Here is a 26,656-nt window from a genome sequence, read left to right on the forward strand (position 1 = left end):
GTTTATACTTATTTCTCTTTCCACATAAAGCAAAAAAAAAAAAGTGAACTCAGAACACTTTGCAAAGCCAATTGGTAGATTACATCCTGCCTTTGAGAGAGCATTCCAACTGTTAGAGAAGTCACTGCATCAGTTCTGGAAAACATGTGGTACAGCAGCGCATGTGAGAAGCAGCTAGCCCTCTTGCAAAGGACATGTTGGCTAAAAAGTCACAGTTTGCGTAGTGTACTGGTGGGAAGAGAGCAGTGTATTTAAAAACAAGCCCTCTCCTTACTGCTGCTGATGTACTTTACTTGCAAGATCCCTGCTGCAAATGGCTAGTAACATTTACCTTTCCTAAAGGGGAACATCTATTTTGTGATGCCTGAACTTCCTATGGGGCTGCAGGCAGCCTCTCCTGGAGAGAGGAATTTCATGTGGGTTTGTTTTAACCCAGCTTGTGTCCAAATAAATGTTAGTCTCTAAGGTGCCATAAGTACTCCTTTTTTTGTATCAGTTAGTGTCTGAAATATTAAACAGTCCCTCTTCTGAAGTGATCAAGCTCCTTAGCTGGGCAGAATGAGGGGATTAACCCTAAGGAAGCTAATTAAGGGGTAGTTACAAGAGCTGTTTCTACCTATTCACTTATAAATACTTCAATTGTCCACAGCAGCTAGAATGTTTGGAAGAGAATATTGCTGCAGCTAAGGAGCATGTGTGTATTCTAAACAGTTGCCTGTCGTAACTGCAGTGTGAAAGTCAGTCATATCCTTTATGTATTGAATGTCAGGAGGAAGCTGAAAGATCTCATTTCCTGCACAATGAAGACACAGGCATTGCAAGAGCAGCTGAGGCAAAAACCTCTCCTACAAAACCTGCTGGGGGGGGAAGGCACAGGATAACTATTAAACCCTCTTGATCTCAAATGAATTTAAGAAATCTCTCCAGTGATAGTGCCCTCTATCACTACAGAGGCCATTCTCCCTTACAGCAATGTAAGTGGCTGAACATTCTTGGAGGCTTTTCTATTTATCACCAGCTGCTGAGAATCCTGTTTTCCAGGGTAAAGGCAAGAGTGCACTGTCCAGGTCAATGGGCTTAGCAGCATTCCTTGTGGAGGAAAGCCCAGGAGCTGGCTGCCTGCTGGAGATGATGAGCTGGGCTGGGCTGCTCTTCGAAGTGGAGATGTAAACAGCTACGGTGAAGGGAGCCATTGATGCAGGAAACCAGGGCAGTTAGCCTGCTGAGCTGCTAGTTAAGGTCACAGGGTGAGTGTCTCACAGAATCCAAGTCAATAAGACCAACCAAAAAAATAAACAAACCCATCTCACCAATTTAGGTCACTAGCAGAGGATGAAATGCCCCTTCCCAGCAGGGATGAATGTGAGGTGAAAGAAGAGATTACACTGATGGGGCAAAGTCAGGACCTCTGTTTCCCTTCAACCCACTTACACTAAAGGATTATTTCCTCTCTGAGTGAAATGCATAAGGTACCTCCCCTAACCGTTAAGACACTGCCAAGTATGTTCTACTCACTAGAAGTCTTAGCTACCACTGTCAAAAATGAGGCAGATGCCATTTGAGACACAGGACTGAGAATCAGTGCAGTAAGGCATCATACAGCTGATTTTTGCATACTGTTTAATACAGGAACAATGGAGCCTGTTCAGGAAAGCATTCTCTCCCCCAGCCCATGAGCGTCTGTACTGGGATGCCAGAGCAGGTGCTTTTCCCTTGAGAGTTCTGTACCTGCTGTTGCTCAGTGGAAAAAAAAAAAAAAAAAAAAAAAAAATAGAGTTTGCATGTTCAAGAGAGACTGGCAGCAATGGATCAAGAAAGCAAAGGGTGCTCTAGGCTGGAAGATCAGACACTGCTCTGAACCCACTGATGAGGTGATGCAGACCTGCATGCATTATGAAATGCTCAGCATTTGAGCTTTTGCCTCTCAATGCCAGGAACAGGGTCTTTCACAGCTCCACAAATATTGGTTCCACCAGTTACTGCTCACATTGAAAGAACCTGGAGCCACATTTAGATAAATGCTGGTTGGTTGCTGAAAGGAGCTGTCTCTGTGAATCACTGCCTGGCTTGCTCCCCTTTGTTGGTGGGTGGAAAATGCTGAAAAGGATTGATTTTGGCACAGCACCTTTTAAAATGAAATCTGTCTTGAGAGCCTTCCCACTAACCCACCCCCACCATCTTACTGAAATCTTTAAAGCAATATAACACCACTATCCCCTTGTTCCGCTCAGGAACAGAAATGAGACATTCGATGAATAAAACCATCTCTTTCCTCATCTAGAGAAGGATGCAGCTGCTTCTGACATTCTCTTTCTCCCTCCCTCCGGGTGTGGAAGGGCCTTCCCCTTGCTCAAACCTGGGTACAGAATACTGTAATTTTTAAAACCAATGTCTTAGCATAACTCTCCAATTGTACAAACAATGCTCTAACCAGCAGCTGGATTTTCTCTACACAGAGGTGTTTTAGTTCTCTGAGGGGAATGGGGTATTTGCTTGTTAGAGTTAAAAAGGAAACAGAAAAAATAACCAGACAGCACACTGAATGATACTACTGTGTATCTGCTCACAGTACTTTAAATTTAAAAGCCAATACTGAAGTACTCAATGAAATGTGGATTCCTTGGGTTAGTTCCAATTCTAGGAAGTTAAAAAACAAAACAATAAAATAACCCTAGGCAATGTTCCTCGAAGTAGTAGGATCTCTCATCTATCAGATTACTGGTGCCACTGTAAATTAAATTCTCAAGACATCTGTGCCTTTAACAGGGGAAGGTACAGGAGGAGCAGGTATATGTAAAATGCTGGCAGGTTTTGTTGAATCCATAGAGAATCAGTCCTGGACCTAAGCTGTCGTGTCCTGGGAAGCTACATTGCTCCCATTACCACTCTTTTTTCTTCTCGTCCATGGAGACACCACCAGGACCCAGCGCCACCACCAGAAGAAGCCCTCCAATGACAGACATGGTCTGGAAGAAGTCATACTTGAGGAAGTCATGCATGGGCTTGTAGGCCGGGATGGTCCAGAAGGCGTTAAAGTAGATGTTGATGGCAAACAGCCAGATGACCAGAGTCAAGGCAGCCAGCTTGGTCTTAAAGCCAATCGCCACTAAGATAATCAGGGCTGTGCCCACGATGTTCTGGAGAATCTGCAGTAGCAGAGTGGGGAGGAAAGAGGAGAGTCAGGGTTATACACAGCTATGTTATGGTATTCTATAGAGCACAGGCACTGCATACCCAGCTCACACAGGTATAAATAGCAGTGTAGCCAGCAAGCCATAGCTTAGGGTGGGCAAAGTGTCCTACACACCCCACGGTATAGACCCTGCACACTCAAGCCATGCCACCCATGTCTGCACTGCTAACTTCAGCAGTGTCATGTTCTGCTGCCTCCCCCTGTCAGAGCCTTTCCTCGCCACAGTGAAGGCATCTGGCAGCTGTAGGAGTCTTTCCCCACTGCCAGAGCCTTTCACTGGGGTGTGTAGCTACACATGTAGTGCAGACATAGCCTTAAAGAAATATGCATGGAGGAGGTGTAGTCGCTGCAGTGTTGTTCAGGTAAAGGCAATTCAACAGGCTGCTGTAAGAACATAAGAACGGCCCTACTGGGTCAGACCAAAGGTCCATCTAGCCCAGTATCCTGTCTTCCGACAGTAGCCAGCGCCAGATTCCCCCGGCGGGAGGTAGTCACCAAGCGATCCATCCCCTGTCGCCCATCCCCAGCTTCTGGCAAACAGAGGCTAGGGACACCATCCTTACCCATCCTGGCTGTGATACAGATACGCTAGGGCAGGTTATCTCTAAGTTCCTTCAGTAACTAAAGGGCCCTTTCCGGCTACCTCTATTCATGTGAATTGTCCCACTCATTACAATGATCCAGTGGCAGGACTTGGTGACTGATGGCTGCAAGGGTCAACCCTTAGTTTGTGTGGGACCCTGAGGGTAGATTTTGGGCTACCGTTCCCTGGAATTTAGTTTCAAGTCGGTGCTTCCTAAGCTAAGATCTTGTTTATGAAGAGGTGAGTAGTTTGGGTTGAAGTATCTCTGCTGTCACTCAGACCTGAAGAAATTTTTTACCCTACTGCTTAAAGACTCAATTATTAAATTAGTTAAAAAAGACTGATACTTTATCCTTCTCTAGCACTTTGTGCTAAGCAGATCACGTATAGACATTAACTCATAACACACCCAGGAGGTCAGAACACAGTATCTCTAGTTGACAGGACCCAAATCTGGCATTCTTACATAAGGAGACCCAGTGAAATAGTTGAGGACTCGAAAGAGGAGAAGAATTGCTGGATTGGGATCCCACCCAGGCTGTAGCAGAGCAGTGAAGCCCAATGCCTTGACTCCCAGTTCTGTGCCAGATACTTACAGAAAAGAAGCTAACATCAAAATGTAGCAGTGTCATGAACATGAGGACCAGCAGCACACGTCCACCCAGCTGCATGTACTGTTTGGGGGAGCTTTCCCGCATGGTGGGGACCCCGGCAAACATGCTTTTCCCCTCTGACCGTGACTCAGCCAAAAGCAGCAGCAAGCCTCCCCCAAGGGCAAGGTTCCTGGGGAGAGAGAGGGGGGGGGGCATAGAGAAGAAATAAAAATCTACAGGTCAGTGCAAGTAAAATAAAAGCTACATCATAGAGCTTGTTGGATGTGTCATGAAGATCATTCTACCTGAATGAGTGAGAATGCCACCAAGAACCTTGGATTGGTTCTCACTATGTCCCACAGCAATCTGCCCTCCAAGAAATCATCATGTTCCCCACTGATTCAGTAGTTCTTATGGCTCTGCAGATGCAAGCGCTGGACGCACGATCCTCTTGTAACGCTTATGACCATAGCGTGGAGCTATGCAGGCCCCAAGTGTCTATCAAAGACTGCATGCACTTGTGGGATTTTTTTTTTAAAAAGGTGCAAACAACATGGGACATAGATGACATTATGGGATGGAGACTCCTTGCTCCCAATCACTCCGCGCGACTCATTTCTGCCCTGCCATGCATTGCCAAAACTTCCCCAAAAGAGAGTGCACTGGATGGTGGCGGGTTGCACACTGGGATATCTATCCATGGTACACTACATATTGACACAAGCACTCCTGGCGAGCATATGCAGTGTTGATGCAAGGAGCCAAGTATGCACCTGCGCAAGCGATCTATTGATTGCAGCAGCTTTGTGCCGACGTAATTTGCGTTGACCAAAGTTTGTCGGATAGAGATGGCCTTAAATGTGACCTTTATAAAGACCTCTTCATTCCTGTCCCTGGGTGACATGCACAGAAGCAAGTCTGCAAGGACAGTACAGGGAGGTAAAATGAACTAGGACCTACCTCATCAAGAACTTCAGATCCCATAGAATGCTGTAAGCAATGGTCTGGGAGGGGGAAAAAAAAAAAAAAACACTGAAATATTTAAGCTATTTCCACCTCCTTGAAAAGGGAGAGCTTTTAGAGTGTTCAAAGCCAGTGTGATTAAATGCAGGATGTAAGAATCAATAACATCTTACAAAGTTACTTAGTTTAGCATGATGACAATAAGGAGCTTTTATGAGAATCCATTTTGGATGCAGAAGGTCAGGCTCACTCATTAGCCCAGGTGCTTTTTATAGCACCCACAGATCTGCGACTCTCAGAGCTTTTTGCAGATAGTTAATTAACCCTCAGCAATCCCCTGTGGCAGTCAAGTATCCATCCCATTGTACAGATGGGGAAACAGAGAGGCAGGAAGGTTAAACTAAATGCCCAAGATCACACAACTAGTCAGTGGCAAATTTGGGAACAGAACCCAGAAGTTATAACTCCTACTCTTCTGCTTTAGACAAAATGTTAACGAAAACCTTTCCTGTCCAAAATAAGTTTTTTTGTTTTTTCAGCATTCAAATGGGGATCCTTCCACTTTGGGATATTCTTGTAGCAATCACTGTGGGGTCAAGACCAAATCAGTTATAGGTCTCTTATGCAGTAGGCTGCTGAAGCTCATGTGAGTTGCAAAGGGGACCTCCTCCTACTATATGGGACAGGATTGGTTCGATACTTGTCAGTGCTTGGAAAAAACAGCCGGCTGATCCGATCTGCATCAGCATCCAAGGAGAATACCTCGCTGCTGTGCATGTCAGAGGAAGAACAGCTGTAACCATGTTGCCATAAGAGATCATGGCCAATTGAAGGAGGGCAGTGGGCTCAATGGGCTGAGCAGGGCAGTCCTTCCTGCTTCTTTAACAGACAGATCAGTCCCACTGGGGTTGGTGGGGAGGGCCTGAAAGATAGGGACTGTACTTTGGAAGACTTGAGGCTTCCTACCTGTAATGCTATAATTCCAAACAAGCCGAAGCAGGCATACTGCACAAAGTTCCTACTCAGCACCAGGATACAGCCGCCTGAGGAAGGGAAATTAAACAGCGTTACCACATATCCAGCTCACACAGGAAACAGTTGGTTTTGGTTTGAATTTCAGCAGGTTAAGGATTTCATGTAGCAAAGTCACAGAGGGCCTCTGCTAGGAGATATCGGGTATCAAAACACTGCTGGTTTGGGGGGGGGGGGGGGGCAGCTTTAAAATCTGCATTCTCCACACAGTGAGACATTGTCGTATGGCTCCTGAAGAACATCTCTCCATTATTCCACCAGGTGATGGAGCAAGGGATCAAACATATGCTTTGTTTAGTCCCTGGCACTTCGTACTAGTTGGCAGCTGCCATGTAAGGGTACATCTACTCTGCAATAAAAGACCTGCAGCACAGCCATAGCTGGCCCAGGTCAGCTGACTCCAGCTTGTGGAGCTCAGACTGGGGGGGTTATAAAATTGCAGCATGGACATTTGGGCTCAGGCTGGGGCCCGCCGTTTCAAACCCTGCAAGGTGACTGGGTGGGTCTCAGACCCTGGGCTCCAGCCCAATCCTGAATGTCTATACTGCTACTTTTAGTCCTGCAGCCTGAACTCAAGTCAATTAACCCAGGCTCTATGGCAGTGTAGACATACGCTTAAGGTCACAAGACGTTAGACAAAAAACAGCCAAGTATGTAGATGTTGGATATTGCCTTTCCTGAGGTGGTGGTGGGAGGATGATACCATAGTTCTTTAGAGAATACAGAATATTAAACAAACAGAAGCTTTCCTGTAAATCTTGCATTCAAAAGAAAACTGATCGCATTTCCCAGCAGGCGGATTTCCACGTTGAGAACTTGACTAAAAGAAGTCTGTTAAGCAAGTTATCTACAGGGGAAGAGATTTAGCAAAATTAAATTTTTGCCTGGACAAAATAAAAAAACAAAAAACAAAGTCCTGGACACAGGACTTTGAAAGACTAGGCAATTGGAGTGCGTGAGACACGCAATATAAAACAGGGAGAAGTTAGTTCCTTTCCCACCAGTGATACTGTTCACAGTTCACTCAGCATGAACACAGAAGCTAGACTTGAAGTGTCAAGTCTGTTTCACTTCCTAGTCCTCATGAACACACACAGTGCTATTGCTTTTGTGAACAGGGCAGGATTGAAATGCTTCCTGCATAAAAACAAGACAAAAAATATTTTTCCAGTTGATATTAACCTCCATAAGAGCCAATACTGGGCTGAGGCAAGAAAAACATGGCACTGTAATCATCTTGATATATTGGAGCAATTCCTCTTTTTTCTTTAAATACAGGAAGTATTTTATTTACAGAATGCACCTATCAACATCTGGGTACACATACAGAATTAAATAGATACTACTGTCAACTAAGGGACTCCTCAGAGTTTTCATTGACCAAGAGGTACCATGGGGACTCAAAAGTCAAGGAGCAAAACGTGGGGAGGCCAATGAAAAGTTTTTATTCAACCTATGAAGCATCATCAAAATATAAAACGCTTGATGGGTAAAGAAAAATAAACTAGGCTTCCCACGCTAACATGAGCCAGAAACACTAGCGTGATTTGGCATCTGCCCTAATAGGCCATTAAGAGCCACTTACTCAGCTGTCCGAAGAGATTTAGGAACACAAAGATGGAGGCCAGGAAATAGCCACAGTTCCACGTGGCATCAATGTAATCCCTCTGCTCGCTCCACTGGAACCACATGCGGATGCCATCCTCCAGGAAGGTGCTGATCAGGCACAGACGGGCCACGTGGGGAAGGTACTGCTTCGTCACTCGCAGGAACTACATGGGCAGACAGTGCAGGAGGAGTAATGTCCAAGGCAACCAAGAGCCATGCCCCTCTGCAGACTGCAGGTGTATCACTGGCGTGTGCACATGGACACACCCACCTCCACCACAAGATCCCGCTGAACACAGATGTGCTGGGGAATTAGAGCCAAACCCTCTCGATATCATGCTGGTTTAAAACACCTGTGCCTTTACATTTCCCCTGTTCTCATGGGCAAAATTTCCACTGACTTCTTCCTCTGCAAGTATCAACACATTGTGGCATCAGGCCTAAGACTCTCCTATACAATACTAAAAGGGTTTGACTGTAGATGAAAAACTGACTATGATATTAGTTGATTTCAAGGATAAACACATACAGAGACGGAGGTCAGCCCCTAGTCCCATTAAGAATCACAACCCACATAACCAAAAAAAAAAAAACACAAAAAACAAACCACTACTCAGGAAGATGAACTAGGCAGTTATATATAACTACAGTTCAATGCAACCTAGTATTTAAAAAAATAGTATCACCAAGAGGCACGAGGAAGTGAGCACACCGCTTCTCTTCTTGGGAAGGAAAGTAGTGTCTGATCCTGTGACCAGAATGCTGAAAATTTACCATTAGATCACTCTGCCATTGTGAGAATTATAGATTATATAGGAGCAACTACTGCTGAGCAGAACCAAAACATACACCCTGAGGAGTCTAGCTTCTTGTACAAATTATACACATGCAAGATATTTGCATATTAAAAAAAATCTGATTGCCTCTTCACTCTCCAGTTCTCAGCTGGTATATCGTTTGAGTCTTCATTCGTATTTAAGTAACTGTAATAGAGCACCAAGGTATATCCTGATGGGGATTAATAACTGGTTGTAGATTTAATGCTCTGACACAAATCTCAGCCTAAAGGGCCACAATTTTGGTGTGCAAAGGGAGCCACGTGCGGGCACCTAGAACACACATGACTTAATCAGCAACTGTGTTTGTGCAGACAGTTGCCATGATTATGTGTACCTCTTGAGCAAGCTGGCATACACGTGGGTGTTGGATTCTTGCACTCCATTATTGAAAATTTAGAACCATTGCATTGATCCCAGGTTAATATTAAAAAGTGTCTGGTGTTATTCCTCCACCGACCCAACCAACCATCCCTTTGGTACAGAAAGGTATTAATAAAAGTTGTTTATTTCCTAACAAACCTGCAAATAGCACATTCCACTTTTTGTATAGAAAGCAGTGATGTAATAGTACCAGCAGACATTTAGTAATAGAAAATGCCTACTGGCTGCAAGTGAGGTGACTGTTTATTTAAGAAACATATTTAGGGCATCAACACCAGGTGCAGAACAGCCAAGTTACCATTACTTCACTTTGTCAGGGATGTAATTCAAGTGACATCTGTCAGGGGTTGTATGTGAGATAGATATGGTCAATTCTAAGTTAAACAGCAGAAGAAGAGAAGCAGAAGGTGCCTATCTCCCTATTTTATTGGCAGTTCCCGCTGAGCAATGTCACAGCCAGATGCATGCAAAAGCCTGACTCCTGATGCAGAAATGCCAGGTTTTGCAGTAGGGGAACCATGTGTTATAACCTCCTACAACTCATACACAGTAGGAATTAAAAACGATTTATGGGACTTTGATTCAAGTCGTTTTACTCAGTGTTAGAATCTAAACTATGTTCAGTGGGGGGGGGGACCCACAATACCAAACCAACCCACCCACCTAAATAGAGGTGTTCTTCAAAAAGGTATCAGGAATACCACAAAGAGGAAATTCACAATGAAAAAAAGTGTATATGTCTTGTGTTGGCCCCCCTTGCACCAGTGTTTCTTGTACCATTAGGGAACAGGAACTTAAAAAAAAGGTACAGAGTCACACCCAGCACTGACCATGTTCTGTTGATGCAACTCAGTTAACGTCAATGGAGGTACATCAATTTATACTAGCAGAGAATTTAGCTAATCGAGTCAGCAAACTAACCAGTAAAAGTGTATGTTGACCAAAAAAAATTAAGTTAGCTTCTCATTGTTTATGACGTTCACTTCTTGCATTTTACTCAGTTTGGACAATGAAACTAGACTAATCAGTTTCACTTTCTGCTTTTAGTTAGTATAATTTTGCAGCTCTGGCAATTGGCGTCACAACAGCTGGGCGGCAGGAGATTAAAGGCACTTCTAAAAGCTTATTCCCACCACCATAATTAACCAATTAATAAAGGATGTTCCAAGTTCTGTGCAAGTTAGAAATCTTCCTTGCTGCCTAATTCAAGGTCAGCATGAATAAAAAAACAGAACACAACAGACATGCCCAAATAGTTAATATCAGAAGAGCAAACTACACTAGTCTTGGGTCATGTGCATCTAGAGTCTAAAGGGTCAAGATTCAAGTCAGTTAAACATACTTTGAACACAAACCTCAACCACGTACAGATTGAATGTTATACTTTGGGATTTTTGAATATAAATGTTTTTCAAACAGCTAGATGAGTGATTCTGGAGAGATACATTTCTTATGATCTTTGTCATTTAGTGAGATACAAACCGAACAATTAAATACACATTAATACAAGGGAGATGTGACCTAAAATTAACCAAAGTTAAAAAAAAAAAAATGCAAATGAGCTCTTTTCTTGGTCCAGAATAGCAGATTAAGAGCTTCAAACTGTATTTCAGTTACCTAAGAAACTCCTACGTGCACCCCAAGTGGAGAAACAAAAAAAACCAAACGGATTATTGTACATAACAAAGTTATACCTTTCATCCAAAAGTTCAAACCCAAAATTTGGCATGCTTTAAATGTTATCCTCTGCCAGTAAGTGTATTGTTTATATATTTTTTTAAATTATAATTGCTGTAATTTTGTTCCCATTTTTTAAAATGGGGCCCCAGACTCAGCCTCTACAAGTTAATAAACCTTATTCTCACAATTAGGCAATCATGTTGACTTTGCTAACAAAAACAAGCAAACAAACCATGTGACTTCCATGGAAGAGGATAAGATTACAGGGAAAGAAGAACTACAGATCAAGCTTCTAAGGCACTTGTGATAATACCAAGACTGATTTAGAAGGGTCCTTTTCTGTAGCAGAGACAGAAACTATCACAAACAACAGATACTCCTGGGGGGAAATTCTGCACCAAAAAGTTAAAGATTCTGTGAATATTTTAAAATTCTGCATCCAGCTGCGGCTTCCACTGTCAGCCCTGCACATGGCGAGGCTCTGGCTGCCATGCGCAGGAGATCACAGGTTCATCAGGAAAAATTAAAATTCTGTGGGGAACATTATTTCCAAACTGAGGAGTAAGACTTGCTATAGAAACCCTTTAGTTCTTTTCTGTAGGCATTCTATACTTTCTATCCAGTACTTTTGGAGCATTTAGTTCTTTTCCCCCCCCCCGCCCCCCATGTCTCTCTGTGGAAATCCTGCTGGAATTCTGTGCCACTGTACAATGCAGAATTTGCACAGAATTAATCTGAGGTGTTGCTTGTGCAACATGCTAGACATCTGATGAATTTTAATCAGGAGGAAACAGCACTTTCCAACATCAATCTAATGACGGAGAAGCTTTCAAAGCACCCAGCAACACCCTAATCAGCCACGTTGGACAGGAAAGCATAATAGCTCAACATCTGGGCATCAGGAGGGTTGAAAGCACCTGTTTTAGCATCAGTGCACTGCACTGGAAATCCCCACGCAAAAGGAATACACAACCAGCAAGTCACAAATAGGGGGCAGCCTTGTCTTCTTCCTAGAACAAGAGGAACGGGATCTACATTTGGCTCGTACCATCAGATAGGTAGAGAGCGTACAGAGCATGCAGCAAGTGTGTAAGAGACCTGCTAAAAACAGTGGCTGATTTGGAAGAGAAGGCCCAAATGCACAAGGCAAGAGAGGCAGGCTGTGATCCATCTTCCAAGGTTCAAGTTTTGATTAGAGATCCTTAACTCAGGTCTGGTCTACATTACAAACCTATATCGGCACAACTGTGTTGCTCAGGGGCGTGAAAAATGTTTGCATTCAAAGTGCCATATCCACCCTGGGCCTAGAACTAGAGTAGTTCTGTGTTTCCCCTTGTTTTTTCCTACCCCCCCCCCCCCCCCCGGCCTTCTGGTTAAACTTGGATTTATGCTGGAAGTGGCCCACCTTGATTGTCATGCACATTGTGGGGAGAGTGGTCAGTTTGGATGAGCTATTGCCAGCAGGAGAGTGAGTTTGTGTGTGTGTGTGGGGGGGGGGGGGTGAGAAAACCTGGATTTGTGCTGGAAATGGCCCAACTTGATGATCACTTTAGATAAGCTATTACCAGCAGGAGAGTGGGGTGGGAGGAGGTATTGTTTCATGGTCTCTGTGTATATAATAATGTCTTCTGCAATTTCCACAGTATGCATCCGATGAAGTGAGCTGTAGCTCATGAAAGCTCATGCTCAAATAAACTGGTTAGTCTCTAAGGTGCCACAAGTACTCCTTTTCTTTTTGTGTTTATACTGACCCACAGCTTGCTAAAAAGATTTCTAGTGAGCAAATGGCACCTGCCCTGCTTGCAGCTCTGAGTCCTGTTAGAATATACCACACTGTGATGTTAAGACAAGCTCTCCCAGGTGACAGACTAACTACATTTAAGACAGAAACGAAGACTCTTCATCCCAAGCGTTTGAACAGATTGTGCCAATGCCAAGTGAATTCCTGGAGGGGGTCAGAAACAGACTCTCAAACAGCTGTCTCTTTCCTTGCCACCCAAAGCGTATGCAAACCCAACCTGCCAGAGAAAGCCAAATCAGCTGGCTCTTCCTAGGGTTCAGCGGAAGGGAGAGTGTGTGCACACTGACTTAAAGACCTCAATCCAGCTCCCCCACATGGAAGCATGTAATTCTGGGTTACTGACCTGGCCTCTCTCAGAGCAGGGAGGCCTCTCCCTGGGCATTCTGTACACTTCGGCCTTTACAAGGGAGAAAGGTTTCCCCGTTCTTCAGCTACATCAGAAGCTGGAGAGAACATAATGGCCATACTGGGTCAGCCTAAAAGTCAACCTGGCCCAGTATCCGGTCTTCCAACAATGGCCAATGCCAGGTGCCCCAGAGGGAATGAACAGAACAGGTCATCATCAAGTGATCCATCCCGTGTCGCTCATTCCCAGTTTCTGGCAAACAGAGGCTAGGGACACCATCCCTGCCCATCCTCGCTAATTGCCATTGATAGACCTCCATGAATTTATCTAGTTCTTTTTTGAACCCTGTTATAGTGTTGGCCTTCACAACATCCTCTGGCAAGGAGTTCCCCAGGCTGATTGTGCATTGTGGGAAGAGCTTTAGAGATGTTTAACTAAGGGTATGTCTACACTCTTGTGCCATTGCAGCATCCTAGTATAGACTCTTCCTACGTTGACAGAAGGGGGTTTCTGCCAGTGCAGTTAATCCTCCTCTGAGAAGCGGTAGCTAGGTCTATGGAAGAATCCTTCCACTGACCGAGCTGCATCTATCGTGGGGGATAGGTCAGCCTAACTAAATCGCACAGGGTGTGACATTTTTCACACGCCTGAACAATATAGCTAGGTCGATCTAATTTTTAGGTGTAGTCCAGGCCCAGGAAAAAGTGTCCATGTCTGAAAAGCGACGGGCAGGGCCACGAATTATTTAAGGTGGTTCAGGGTGTGGTTTTATGAGTAGAGTTAGGAGGAATGAGAGGCAGTTTAAAAACAAAAACAAAAACCAGGCTTCCTAAATCTTTCGTTTTCTTGATGGGGGCTGTCTGGAAAGTATCTAGATCGGGGTCGGCAACCTTTCAGAAGTGGTGTGCCGAGTCTTCATTTAGTCACTCTAATTTAAGGTTGTGTGTGCCAGTCATACATTTTAACGTCTTTAGAAGGTCTCTTTCTAGAAGTCTTTAATATATAAGAAAACTATTGTTGTATGTAAAGTAAATAAGGTTTTTTAAAATGTTCAAGAAGCTTCATTTAAAATTAAATTAAAATGCAGAGGCTCCCAGATGGTTGGCCGGGACCCGGGCAGTGCGAGTGCCACTGAAAATCAGCTCCGGCACGCGGGCATATGGTTGCCTACCCCTGATCTAGATGAACAGATACAATTGTAGGGATCAATAGAGAACTTTCGACTGTTAAACAACAAATCGGTCACGCTAACAAGCCAAGAGGGAGTTTTTAAATTTAGGCCTAAAGCGAGGGGAAGAGCAGAGGTTAAAATGATTTGATAAAGCAGGAGCAGGAAAATGGAAAGGTGGAGAGAAGCCTGCCCTGGCAACTTCTGCAGAGAACGGGAAGCAGGTGAGGCAGTGTAATGGGAGGTTGCTGTCTTGAAGATCAGCAGGAACAAGACTGTGGAAAGGTTGCAAAATAAGCACAACTGCCAAGAGGCAGCTCTACTTCCCAGAATCAGCTTTGGAACCTACCATCTTTTGTTGTAATAAGTCACATGGACGAGTCTCATTGTCACCTTCCCTGAAACCAAACAGCCCATGATAGAAAGTGTAAATTGTTCCCTCACTCAGGCTTCCTCCCTTCTTAGCACACACAGGAAAGAATTTTATGTTGCCTAGTAAACATGAGTGCTTGTGATCCAATCAGTGGAAGACAAGTAGGATGGATTGAAGGTGGGAGCAATGCTAGGCAACCAATGCTATGCAAACCATCTTCTGACATCCGTCATGCATACAGCTGTGTTTATGCAACTCACATGTAAGCATTGAAGCCACTGCTCATAGCAAACGTAGAGAAAATGAGGCAAATTCAGAAATAGAATGTACAACAAAAAAGCGTAAGACTAACTGAGGAGATGTAGGAGGAAAGGAGAAAGCGATTAGTTAACTATGATAGCGCGGGACATGTATCAGAAGTGTCTAGTGATTTTAGGATTCAGAGTACCTATGTACTGAACTCTCTCAGTGATTTAACTAGGTACAGTGGAATTTATCTAGAATGGGCAACTTCTAGTGGTGGGACTGAATCAATAGGACAAACCAGAATGCCAGATCCAGACATCAAACTTCATGGAAGTTCTGATCCACATATTACAGCTTGGGCCCATCTCTAGTAGTCATGATTTATATACCTCATTTCAATGCCCTACAGCACCATGCAAACTATAGCTATAGTAAGAATCACTTCAACCACTGTTGCAATGCAGCCACCTCTGGGGTACAGCTGTTTAACAGTTCATAGTAACAGATTAGGACAAAGTTAAAATCTTATCCAACTGAAACTACCCAGGAATTAGAGGTACACAGAATGTAAGTACCTGAGCTTCACTGACACAATACACTTAACCTAAGACTAAATTATTCAAGTGAGGGAAGGAGATTATGTTAAACTCATGGCACATCTGCAGTTTAGGGTTTTCTATACACTGAATATCAAATGACCTATTATTCTGTGGGCCTTGCATGGACCACACTGAAGACTGCATCTCACACAAGCACAGCCAAAGCTGGAAAAACTAAACAATATTATTTGAGAGGACAATTGGTTCTTCACTCCCAGCCATGTCATTAACACATACCGCAGAAGGGCTTTGTGTTGGCATTTTCTCCTCTAATGAGGTTATGAGGGCAGTAAACCAAGCCCTGTGGAGGACACAGATTTAAATACTCTTCTTAGTTTAGGAATAAACACACACAAGGATCCAGCATTCCCTGGATCAAGTCCCTTCTCCAAATGGCTTTCCTCAAGGAGGCTACGTAATCCAACCAACAAATAAAGAACTCGAATCTTTGACTCACCTGCTTTACTCCCTTAAGTGATCTGCAGTGTTGTTGTTGAAAGCTTGTCTCTTTCAGCAACAGAAGCTGGCCAGCCAGAAGATATTCTCTCACCCACCTGGTCTCCTTAAGCGATCAAATCATCCTCCTTCCCAACCACATCCCTTGTTATCTCCCCATCATCTTTGGTCTAAGTTGTAAGGTCTGTCTCTATACATACACACCTCTAAAGCACAATGCCCATTTAAGGCACTTACGAAGTAATAAGCAAGAATGAAAGCAGCAGCTAGGGAGACTGTAGATATATGATGGGTTTAAAGACTGATGCACAGAACTGGGAGCCAGACAATCTGGATTCTATTCTTGGCTCTGACATAAAACTTCTTATAGAGACAAGGTGGGGGAGATAATACCTTATGATGGTCGGTTGGGACGTACATACATAGACGTCTCATGTTACCTTGGGCAAACCTAGCTTTGTATTTCACCTAGGTGCTTAAGTGAACTCTCCATCCCCGCATTATATTTTTTAATCAAGACCACCGCACACCGCGAGCAGTTGCTCTTTTATAAGCAGCTCTGATTTCGCCAAGCTTCACCTGGGGCTCTCATCTCCAGAATGCCGGTGGGGACACAGGAACAAGAAGAACACTCCAAAGTTCACCAGGAAACAGACTCCTCTGTTTATTCCTGAATTAGTGACCGTTAGGATCAAAGTGGTAAAGGCAGCTGCAAAGCAAACAGCACACAGAGACACTTGGACTGCAACATACTGTTTACAGACTTGTGTTTCTGATAAAGATACAGGACCCATCCCTGCAACCCTGATGTGGAGCCGCTCTGTTTCCCATATGGAGAGAAGCATGAGCCAGTGGCCCAAGTACAGGACTGGGAGCAAGGAATGCTGAAGATCTCATTTCACGCCTGGCACCAAACTCTACACTCTAGCCTGGGGTGAATCACTTCTTCTCTCTGTTTCAAACCATCTATGAAGTGAGGATAATGACACCTCCCCTCCTCCCAGGAGGAGTCAGTATTTAGAAAGAGGGACTATAGGCCAGGGGTTCTCAGGATAAATTAGTTGGTGGCCTCAGAGTGCAGCCACCAAGTCTTGCTGGTGGCCGCTCTCTCACTTTTCCCTAAAATACTTTGTTTTCGGAAAAACAAATACATGTGCACATATACGCGTCCAAATCATTGCAATTTATTTATTGCTAGCTAGTAAGTCTGTTGTGAAAAGTGGTATCAACAAGCATACAAGTATCACTTTTCACAGCAGACTTACTCAGCCCCAGCAAACATGGGACAAATTAAGCCTTGGATGGGGTGTCGGGGAAGGCAGCGGGGGGCCAGAACTCCTCAAACACCGTGCCCCAGATGTCTTCAGAGGGGGGCAGGGCCCAACTCCTGCATGTGGTGCCAGGAACCAACACCAAGGTGGGGCATCCAGGAGCAACAGGGAGGAGGAGGGGCCGCTGCTTAGCCCCTCTCCCAATCACAGCCCAGGACGCTGTGGCCAAAAGAAAAGCCACTGGTGGCCGCATGTAGCCACGTTGGCCGCATTTAAGAAACGCTGCTATAGGCTCACTGTCACTTTAAAAGAGGTCAGAGGAAGGACAAGAGCAGGCCAGAAGCTTTCTGGACATCTTATTCTTTAGAGGGTTTCATCTTTGTTGTTTGAGCTTTTTTAAGGTTTCCCCATAGCATTCCACTTTCCCTTTTTCACACAAGCCTCCTGAGTGCAATTCACAGCACTCCAGTTGCCAGGTGGGCTCATGGCACATCAAGTCTTCGGCTGCCCATCCTCTCCATGGGGGCAAATGTCACACTTCCAGATGATGGCAGGAGTAGGGTGCTTGGCTTATTACTAAATAGGATCAGTGCACTTATTTGGACACGCCAGGCTGAAATAAGGACCTTCCATGCTCTGTTAGCTTCACTGGAAAATGAAAGGACCAGGTTTAAAACCAAAAAAAGTTTCTTCACCCCATTGTTTTTATATGAACTCTCTCAGAAAGCTAGAGGTCAGAAGGAAGATCTGATCAGCTGCACACTCACAGGCCCTTGGGATGGAAGATTAAAGAAAACTCTGCATTTTTTGCCCCAGGAACACGGTTTGGGCATCACACTCACTCCTTCCACCAGCTAGAATCACTTCACTCATTTACAATAGTTGCATAATCTCCCCACACTCCTCTCTACATGGAGTAAAGTGCCGAACAACCACCTTCTCAAGCAATATCAGCACAAATGGAAGACTAACCAGAAGTCTGCTCCCTCAGAGATAGGCAACTCCTCCTGCAAATCTAGGTAGTGAGTGCAAACCCAACGCAAGACCTAGTTACAGCTACTTCAGTTTTGGATAATGCAGACAGTATTTGGCAACACAGTTAAAGGCTCAGTCTTGAACATTTTGTATTCAATTAGAAGCTCTCAGCACTGACCCTTGAGAAGTTTTGCTCCCAGTTATGGAGACTTTTTTCCATTTCATGGCAGATATGGGCCTAGACCAAGGAAACAATTCCACATTACCTACAGTTAGACTGTAAGCTCTTTGGAGAAGGGACTGCATCTTCTGTTTGTACTAGGCACTATAAATAATTATTCCCTATCCTATCAAATCAGAGAAGGTGGTTTTCCCCTAAGCCACCCACAGCTGCCAACCAGCAAAGCCCGCTCAACTTAAAGCCCACAGTTAAGAAAACCACCAAATAAAACAGGTGTGTCTTGTATTGCACACCCATGAAGTGGACAAACTTTGGTTGTAAGAGAAAGACCATTTCCAGAGCCAAGGTCAATCCTAACCCCAATCTATCTCTCCTTCAGAACACTGTCAGCTTTGTGACACACTTAAGTATGCCGTATTCCCCTCTAGTGGTGGTCCACATATGGCTTAAAAGCTTATTACTGCTGCTAGTTAGCAGCATTACTCCTTTAGGTCAAGGGGCAGATGCCTGTGCTTTGGGTGCTGAAGGTCACAGGTTCGAGCTTCCCTAATAACCTGCTCATTACACCCCTGGGGAGAAAGCAATAGCATATTAGCCAATCCCAACTATTATAACAAGGAACGGGAAGGAATAAGGCTGTTGATGAGGAGGCATCCAAATTCTAGGGTATTAATCTGATGTACCCACCCCAGCCATCTGAAAAATCTTCAGTCTAATCCCAGTTCAAATGTTTTGTTCCAAATGAGCTAAGAACTTCCCTAATACAAAATACCCACTATGCAAAAATGTACCCAGTGCTTATTGTTTTGTAAACTCACTCCCACACATGTATAAGTAGTGGTTAGAATAAGCAGGGGGCAACTATTTGGACCTAGAGTTAGCAAATGAATTACTTGCAAAACCTAAGCGTGGTTTTGCAATCTGATGGCTGAGTGTCCACAAACATCAGGAATAGTCTGTAGCTAAGAATAGTCACTTTAAAATAAAATGAGGTCAAAGAGAAAAAAAGTTGTGTCAGTGAAAGTTATTCCAGGAAGGGGGCAGACATGGTTTCATGCTGGACAAAAAGGCATTCAGGAGTTCTTACGAAATATTTAAGAGCCCAGAAATAGTCACATGGGAATAAACACACAGGTATTAAAACAATAAAACCCTCAGTAGCAGCTAAGACTCCAGAGTCATAACATTTAGCAAAGGGTATGAACACAATACAGCAACTGCCAGGTTTCAGAGTGGTAGCCGTGTTAGTCTGGATCAGCAAAAAAAATGAGGAGTCCTTGTAATACAGCAACTGTTTATCTTGTCCTCCCACTTCTGATGGGTCAACAAGACAAACTGGGCCTGATTTCTGACACCCTTATTCAGGCTGAGTATTACCAAAACACCACACGGAGTCCCACTGAAATCAACATAAAGACAGCAGAATCTGGCCCTAAACAAGCCATCTGTCTAGCAAAGACGGCAAATGGCAGGTTTTTCCAGTGCCAGTCAGTTACAGGGATTCAAGGGCGGCATATCCATTTTAGATCTTGTAATATGCATCATCCAACCTTCATCCAACCTTTAGAAGTCTAGAGTCCGATCAAGTCCAATTTTTCAGATCTTAGCTCTAGGCAGCCAGATGCTACTACCTCATTTTAAATATACTGGTCACCAAGCCAACAAAGATCTTGCTTTACGACACTGTCACGAAGAGAGTGACTGAACACTTCATTCATACTATTCTGCTCACTCACAGCAAGATGAGAGATTCTAAGCTTTGACTTATCATAGATATCTGTTTTACGCAACAGCACAAGATGGTCCGTCTAGGTTGGCGTCAACATCTACAAGGACAATTTATACAGGAATGTTTAACAATCCGGGTCGACTTTTATTCTGAACCTAAAGCTTAGACAGAGACCGATGGTTCCTCCTCATCTGTTCCACTTAATGATTCTGGACATGGTCTAAGAGCAGTCTAGGGTTAGGATTTTCCATTATCATTTCACTGCATGTTTGTTTTTGCATATCCCCTATTCCCTGTTGCCACATGCCACCTGGATACTTCTTGGAGAGAGACAGGAAGAATGGCTTGGCCTACCTCACCCCCTTATGGGGCTCTTTACATTTATTAACAGATAGGAAGAAGCCAGGCTCCCAGGAGAGGAGAGTTACAGCACTGATCTGACAGTTTCATTCAAACAAGGCACAAGATGCAGGCTCCAGGGTGGGAGCAAGATCCATTCCTTCATGGGTAACAAAAATGACAAATACCTCTTTAGTTAGTGGGGGGCAGGATTACCACCAACCGTCACACCCTGAGACTAAAGGAGGCTAATGCCTCATGTCCCTTCCAGGATATACATCACTGACTGATTCCCCATTATTCTTGAGGTGGGGGGTAAGGCTCATAGACTGTAAGGCCAGAATGGACCATCATGATCATCTAGTCCGACCTTCTGCATGTTGCAGGCCACAGACCCTCAGCCACCCAACAGGCCCATAAACTCTGGCTGAGTTAATTAAATCCTCAAATCAGAGAGAGGCAGACCCCAGAGCTCCTCAGGGGTACACACCACTGAGTGATCCCCTCCTTTATTCCAGGGGCAGGGACAAACACCATGGTCTCTCCGGTGTACAAACCACAAACTGTTTCCCTAACCCCCCAATATTCTAGGGTGTTGGCAACACACACCACTGACTGATCCCCCACCCCATTATCCTGGGAGGGGCAGGACCCCCTAGCAGGCTCATTCAGGGATGCACAAGATTAGCCGATTCCCATTTATTCTGGGTTAGGGAAAGTGGGGACACCCCGCCAGAGGTACAGATCACAGGCCGATTCCCCCTTTATTTCAGGGGGAGAACCCCACAGCCCCTGGGAGGGATACACCCTAGGGCCCCCCTCCATGTGGAGGAGGCCTCCAGCCTAGGGAAGGGATCAGAGGAAGGGACACACACCCACCTGGTCTGCAAAGTCCTCAGCCGTGCTCATTAGGTCATTCTGGCCCATGGTCTCCGGCTGGGTGGGTGCTGCCGAGGGGGATTCCTGCAGGCTGGGCGTCTGCCTGCTGCCTGGGCGCTCGCAGCCCTGCCTCTCCTGCAAGCGCCTGCACAGGAAGTGCTGCTAAAGCCGCTGCTCCCTCCGGCTTCTGCCACGTAGGCCAGCTCTTAAAGGGACAGCGCCAGCCGCAGGAGGCTCCCCGGCGAGGGCGGGAGTCGACGGCCCGTGACTGACAGGAGACACCGGCCCGCCTCGCTCTAGCCTGTGCCTGACTCTTAAAGGGCCCTCGGCCGCCCTGTGACCACAGCCCAGGGAAGGGAGGAGGAGCAGGGTCCTTCATGGACGTCGCGCGGCCCTGCAATCAGAGATGGGCAACGCCTCGGTGGATTTGGGGTTGAGTTTTGGCGAAATCTTGTTTGCCAAACCAAAGCTGGGGTGGGGGAGGTTTGGATCCAGGGCCCATTTTATGGGAACCCAGGAAACACACAAAGTTCGAAGCCTGAGGGGGTGGATCTGCAAAACTGGTGGAGGTTTTCAATATGCAAAATCCTCTCCTGTCCAGTCTGTCTGCATTTTGTTTGATGGTTTATAGCTATTCCGTACTGCTTCTTGCCCAGCACAGCACATCACCCCTGCCTCTGGTATCTGAGCACTTCCTCCTTTCATTCAACCCCCCAGCACGGCCGTAACCAGGGCCGGAAGAGCGGGGCAGCCAACCAGGGCACAAAACTGTGAGCGTGGAAAAATGGCCAAAAAAATGGAAGGGGATGCAAATATACTTGCTTGCCTCAGGTGCTAAAATGCCTAATTACAGTGTTCAAGGTGGAGGGGGAGGGGAGGTTTTGGGAAAAGGTTCTGGTTTTGAGCCCATCTCCTCTTGAAATAGAGGGGCAGTAGTTACAAAGTAGGATGGCAGACTATGAAACACTATGTTGCCAACTCATGTGATTTTATTGTATGCCCTACAATATTTGGTGTTTTTTCTTAAATCCCCAGCTTCTGGAGGCATGTGATTAGGTGAGAATCACAGCTTTAATTAAAAACAAAAAACAAGTTTCTAGTCTCTCATAATTAGACAAAATCTTGAAAACATGACTTAAGATTACCCTGAAGACTCAAAAACCACAAGGCAATGAGAAAACTACCCAAAGCAGCTGGAGCCCGGGGCTCTTGCCCTTTCCCCAGGTGAGTCTTTTCATCTCACTGTTTTGACATCTACCTTGTAGGTAATGTTGTTTAAAAGGGCATTCTCAAGATAATTTCCATCATTTAAACAATCTCTCCCCTCCCATGTTATTTATAAACATTTTTCTGAGGCTTGCAAAACCTTTTTTCCCCTTTACCAAAATATTTTCCTCTATCTTGTAGGTGCATTAATAGTTGGGGTTTTGTTTTTTTTAATACCACATATTGAATACAAAGTACAAAACAAAGATTTGGAGAGGAAAAAATTCTCCAGAGCAAACAGGATGAGTCAAGTACACACAAGAAATAAGCACAAGCACAGAAACTCGTATAATGCTCTGAACGTGTAATAAAGTAAGAGTGCTCTAAAGTAAATTGTCATAATCTGTTTTGGTTATGGAGTGACTGTGGCACAAGTGCACGCTTTAATCGAGTTCAAACTGATGTGAAGGGAGCAGTGCGAATAAGCAGACAGAGCACCCTGCTCCTTGAAAAGTTATAGTCCTTTGATATTCTTTGCAAGAGCTTATTCTGTTCAAATGAAAATTCTCCCTTCAGTAGAATCTCAGTCTGTTGCAATGTATGAAGGAGACCAGTAAAAGGACCTTGATCCTGCAAAGGCTTATGCACATGCTTGACTATACATATTGTGAGTAGTCCAATTGCAGTAACTTGGACTACTCGCAGCACACATAAAATGAAGCATGTGCAAAAGCGTGTGTAGCATCAGGGCCTCGGTGGCATAAAAATTCTTCTTTCTTGTCCCTGGATCTATTTTGCATGCGTTAACACTTTTAATGATAGCTGGAATCATAGTCCCAATTGATAAGGTATCCATTGCATCATGATGCATTTCTTAAAATAGGCAGCTTTACACAATTTATACATTTTGAAGAGGATTAAATGGAATTTTTGGCTGCCCAAGGAATGCTTGACTGAGCAATCCCATAGCTATTCAGTGGGAGTAATTTAAAGCATAGGTGCTGGACCTACAGGTGCTGGGGGTGCTGCCCCACCTCCTGGCTTAAAGTGGTTTCCATCATATCCAGGGTTTACAGTTTGGTTCAGTGGCTCTCCGCACCCCCCCCCCCATACAATTGTTCCAGCATCCCTGATTAAGAGGAAAGCAAAGTACATGACTCCAGAAATCTTCAACCACAAAGCACCCCAGGCAAGCATGAATGAAGGGCCCAATCCTTCAAACACTTATGCACATGAATAACTTTACTGATATGAAGCGTGACTAGGAGCAATACTGGCAGGATTGGGGCCTACTTCTAGTCTGGAGCTTTGACATGAACATGGCATCATTGAGTTGCTTTTTGGCTGTAGCTGGGCTGCTCGGGAGCGATGACTGGGCACTGGGCTGCTACGTTTCGTTCCCCTTGAATTTTTTTAAATTAAAAATTATACATCTTAAACAAATCTTAAGTGTGTTAGTAATGCTATTGTAGCTGCTTAGCCAATGCAAGGGGAACAGGAGAGGGGGCGGGGTGTGGGGCAAGGGGTGAAGGAGTGTGGGGGGCCCAGGGTCGGGTCCGGGCAGTGAGAGGCAGGGCGGGGGGAGAAGGGGCAGAGGGGTGCGGGGGGGCCTAGGGGCGGGTGGTGAGAGGGGGGGCGGGGGGGAAGGGGCAGAGAGGTGGGGGGGGGCCCAGGGGCGGGCGGTGAGAGGCGGGGCGGGGGGGAAGGGGCAGAGGGGTGCGGGGGGCCCAGGGGCGGGCGGTGAGAGGCGGGGCAGGGGGGAAGGGGCAGAGAGGTGGGGGGGGGCCAGGAAAAGGGGGATCGAGGAGCAGGGCCCGGGGCCCCGGCTGGAGGCCGCGTGCCGGCTGGCGGAGGGGGAGGCTCCGCTGCACCCGCCCAGGTGGGAGCCGTTTCTGGTCCCCGTCTCCCGGGGCAGCGGGACCGGGCGGCAGCGATCTCGGCCGCGCCCCCGCCATGGAGAGCTACACGGTGAGGGCCGGCGGCTGCCCCGCCCCTGGGGGCGCTGGGGGCCGGTCTCGGGCCGGAGGGGAGGGGTCCCGTTGCCCCCAGGGGAGGGGTGCTGGGGCGTGCCTGTTGCCCATGGGGCAGGGAGAGATGTGGGGGTCCCGTTGCCCCTAGGGGAGGGGAGCCGGGGGGTGCCCGTTGCCCATGGGGCAGGGAGAGCCGGGGGGTGCCTGTTGCCCATGGGGCAGGGAGCGATGTGGGGTGCCCGTTGCCCATGGAGCAGGGAGAGCCGGGGGGTGCCCGTTGCCCATGGAGCAGGGAGAGCCGGGGGGTGCCCGTTGCCCATGGGGCAGAGGGCGCTGGGGGGTGCCCGTTGCTCATGGAGCAGGGAGAGCTGGGGGTGCCTGTTGCCCATGGGGCAGAGGGCGCCGGGGGGGTGCCTGTTGCCCATGGAGCAGGGAGAGATGTAGGGTGCCTGTTGCCCATGGGGCAGAGGGCGCTGGGGGGGTGCCCGTTGCCCATGGGGCAGGGAGAGCCGGGGGATGCCTGTTGCCCATGGAGCAGGGAGAGATGTAGGGTGCCCGTTGCCCATGGGGCAGAGGGCGCCGGGGGGGTGCCCGTTGCCCATGGAGCAGGGAGAGCCGGGGGGTGCCCGTTGCTCATGGAGCAGGGAGAGATGTAGGGTGCCCGTTGCCCATGGGGCAGAGGGCGCTGGGGGGGTGCCCGTTGCCCATGGAGCAGGGAGAGCCGGGGGATGCCTGTTGCCCATGGAGCAGGGAGAGATGTAGGGTGCCCGTTGCCCATGGGGCAGAGGGCGCCGGGGGGGTGCCCGTTGCCCATGGAGCAGGGAGAGCCGGGGGGTGCCCGTTGCTCATGGAGCAGGGAGAGCTGGGGTGCCCGTTGCCCATGGGGCAGAGGGCGCCGGGGGGGTGCCCGTTGCCCATGGAGCAGGGAGAGCTGGGGGTGCCCATTGCCCATGGAGCAGAGGGCGCTGGGGGGGTGCCCGTTGCCCATGGAGCAGGGAGAGCTGGGGGGTGCCCGTTGCCCTCGGAGGAGCGGGACCTGGAGGGTGCCTGTTGCCCAGGGGAGCTGGGGGCTGCACAGTGAGGCAGCTCTGAGGTGTTTTTGTGCCCAGGTTCCCCCCTGTTTATCAGTGCCTGTTCCCCCCACGTAGGTGCTGGAGCAGCTGGAGCCCGGGGCTCTGGGCACAATGCTGGTGGTGGAGTTAAAAACGGTGAAAGAAGGTGCTGGGAGGAAATATGTGCTGAAGCAGGTGAGAACTTGTTTGCCATGACAGCGAGATGCAGCTCTCTAGTGCATCTCCCTAGGCCCATTCGCCTGAGAGCAACGTAGCCCAGCACACCAACCGTCACAGACACTGGGTCTGATTTGGCTTATACTTTGAATGGTGACACTGTCTTGAACTGCAGTTCAAGCACCCAGCAGATCCAAGCACCCAGCAGTAGATATTAGGGTTGCAGTGTATAGTTACTGATGATAGTTACAAATTGGGTGCAAATCTCATTTTCCTGGTGGGGCTACTTGCGTGATGCTCGGTGTCATAAAGCTTGGCCACCTCTGTATTATATTCTCATCCAAGTCTTTTATTATATTGTTATCTTTGTCTTTTGTTTGTTTGGTACAGGTTGAATGTATGGATGAACAACAAGCAAATAATGCCCTGAAGGAGGTAGCGACGCAGTCTTTTTTTACTAGTCTCGTTCAGAAAGAGCAGGGTCTTCTCTTAAACAGTAAAAAATCCTTTATCAGCAATAATTTGAAACTATAAACAGCCATACCTGATTTGGGTCTTGACTTACCCATAAACTGCCTTGTCCTCCCTCCTCATGGGGTCCCAAAGCCTGGGCTCCAGCCTGAGCCTGAATCTACACAACTGCTTTATAGTCCAGCAGCCCAAGCCCCAGGAGCCTGAGTAGCTGACATGGGCCAGGCGTGGGTATTTTATTGTAGTGTAGACATACCCTAAGACTCCAGCAACTCAGTTCAGCCTATGAATTCTTATTAACAATCCTTAGGCTTGAACAAAGAACAGGAGGACTTGTGGCACCTTAGAGACTAACAAATTTATTAGAGCATAAGCTTTCGTGGGCTACAGCCCACTTCATCGGATGCACAGAATGGAACATATAGTAAGAAGATCTATATATATATACATACAGAGGAGGTGGACTTAAATGTTTGGGTTCAAGTGGCCAGCTGTTCTCAATGGATGGCCCTCACTTCAGAGCCTGTATTTGTTTACCTTTAGGG

The 26,656-nt window shown here is 46.5% G+C and overlaps 2 protein-coding genes across 4 annotated transcripts in view; one reads left to right on the top strand and one right to left on the bottom strand.

The window, feature by feature from the left end:
* Window positions 1-1,745: 1,745 nt before the first annotated feature.
* On the bottom strand, window positions 1,746-21,508 carry SURF4 (surfeit 4). Its single transcript, XM_074973773.1, has 6 exons — window positions 21,236-21,508; window positions 7,950-8,136; window positions 6,299-6,375; window positions 5,330-5,373; window positions 4,373-4,559; window positions 1,746-3,146 (listed from the first exon to the last, which is right to left on the bottom strand). The coding sequence occupies exons 1-6, from the start codon at window positions 21,281-21,283 to the stop codon at window positions 2,880-2,882; spliced, it is 810 nt and encodes a 269-aa protein (XP_074829874.1). The 5' UTR covers window positions 21,284-21,508; the 3' UTR covers window positions 1,746-2,879.
* A 2,732-nt stretch (window positions 21,509-24,240) lies between these two features.
* The window catches only part of STKLD1 (serine/threonine kinase like domain containing 1), a 32,223-nt gene continuing 29,807 nt past the window's right edge, over window positions 24,241-26,656 (top strand). For 2 of the 3 annotated variants that reach the window (XM_074973920.1, XM_074973921.1), the window contains exons 1-3: window positions 24,241-24,409; window positions 25,560-25,658; window positions 26,031-26,075. In XM_074973920.1, the coding sequence (XP_074830021.1) occupies window positions 24,395-24,409; window positions 25,560-25,658; window positions 26,031-26,075 (159 nt within the window). In that variant the 5' untranslated portion in view covers window positions 24,241-24,394. The remainder of the gene's footprint in view (window positions 24,410-25,559; window positions 25,659-26,030; window positions 26,076-26,656) is intronic. The other variant, XM_074973922.1, reaches the window with a different exon arrangement.

This window comes from Natator depressus, chromosome 16, assembly GCF_965152275.1.
Source record: "Natator depressus isolate rNatDep1 chromosome 16, rNatDep2.hap1, whole genome shotgun sequence".
Taxonomy (NCBI): domain Eukaryota; kingdom Metazoa; phylum Chordata; order Testudines; family Cheloniidae; genus Natator; species Natator depressus.

Coding starts and splice junctions, on each gene's coding strand:
- SURF4 (XM_074973773.1), bottom strand. CDS start 21,283: ATGGGCCAGAATGACCTAATGAGCACGGCTGAGGACTTTGCAGACCAG. Junction 5,374..6,298: donor TTGGAATTATAGCATTACAG/GTAGGAAGCCTC, acceptor TCCCCCTCCCAG/ACCATTGCTTACAGCATTCT. Junction 3,147..4,372: donor TTGATGTTAGCTTCTTTTCT/GTAAGTATCTGG, acceptor CTGCTACTGCAG/ATTCTCCAGAACATCGTGGG.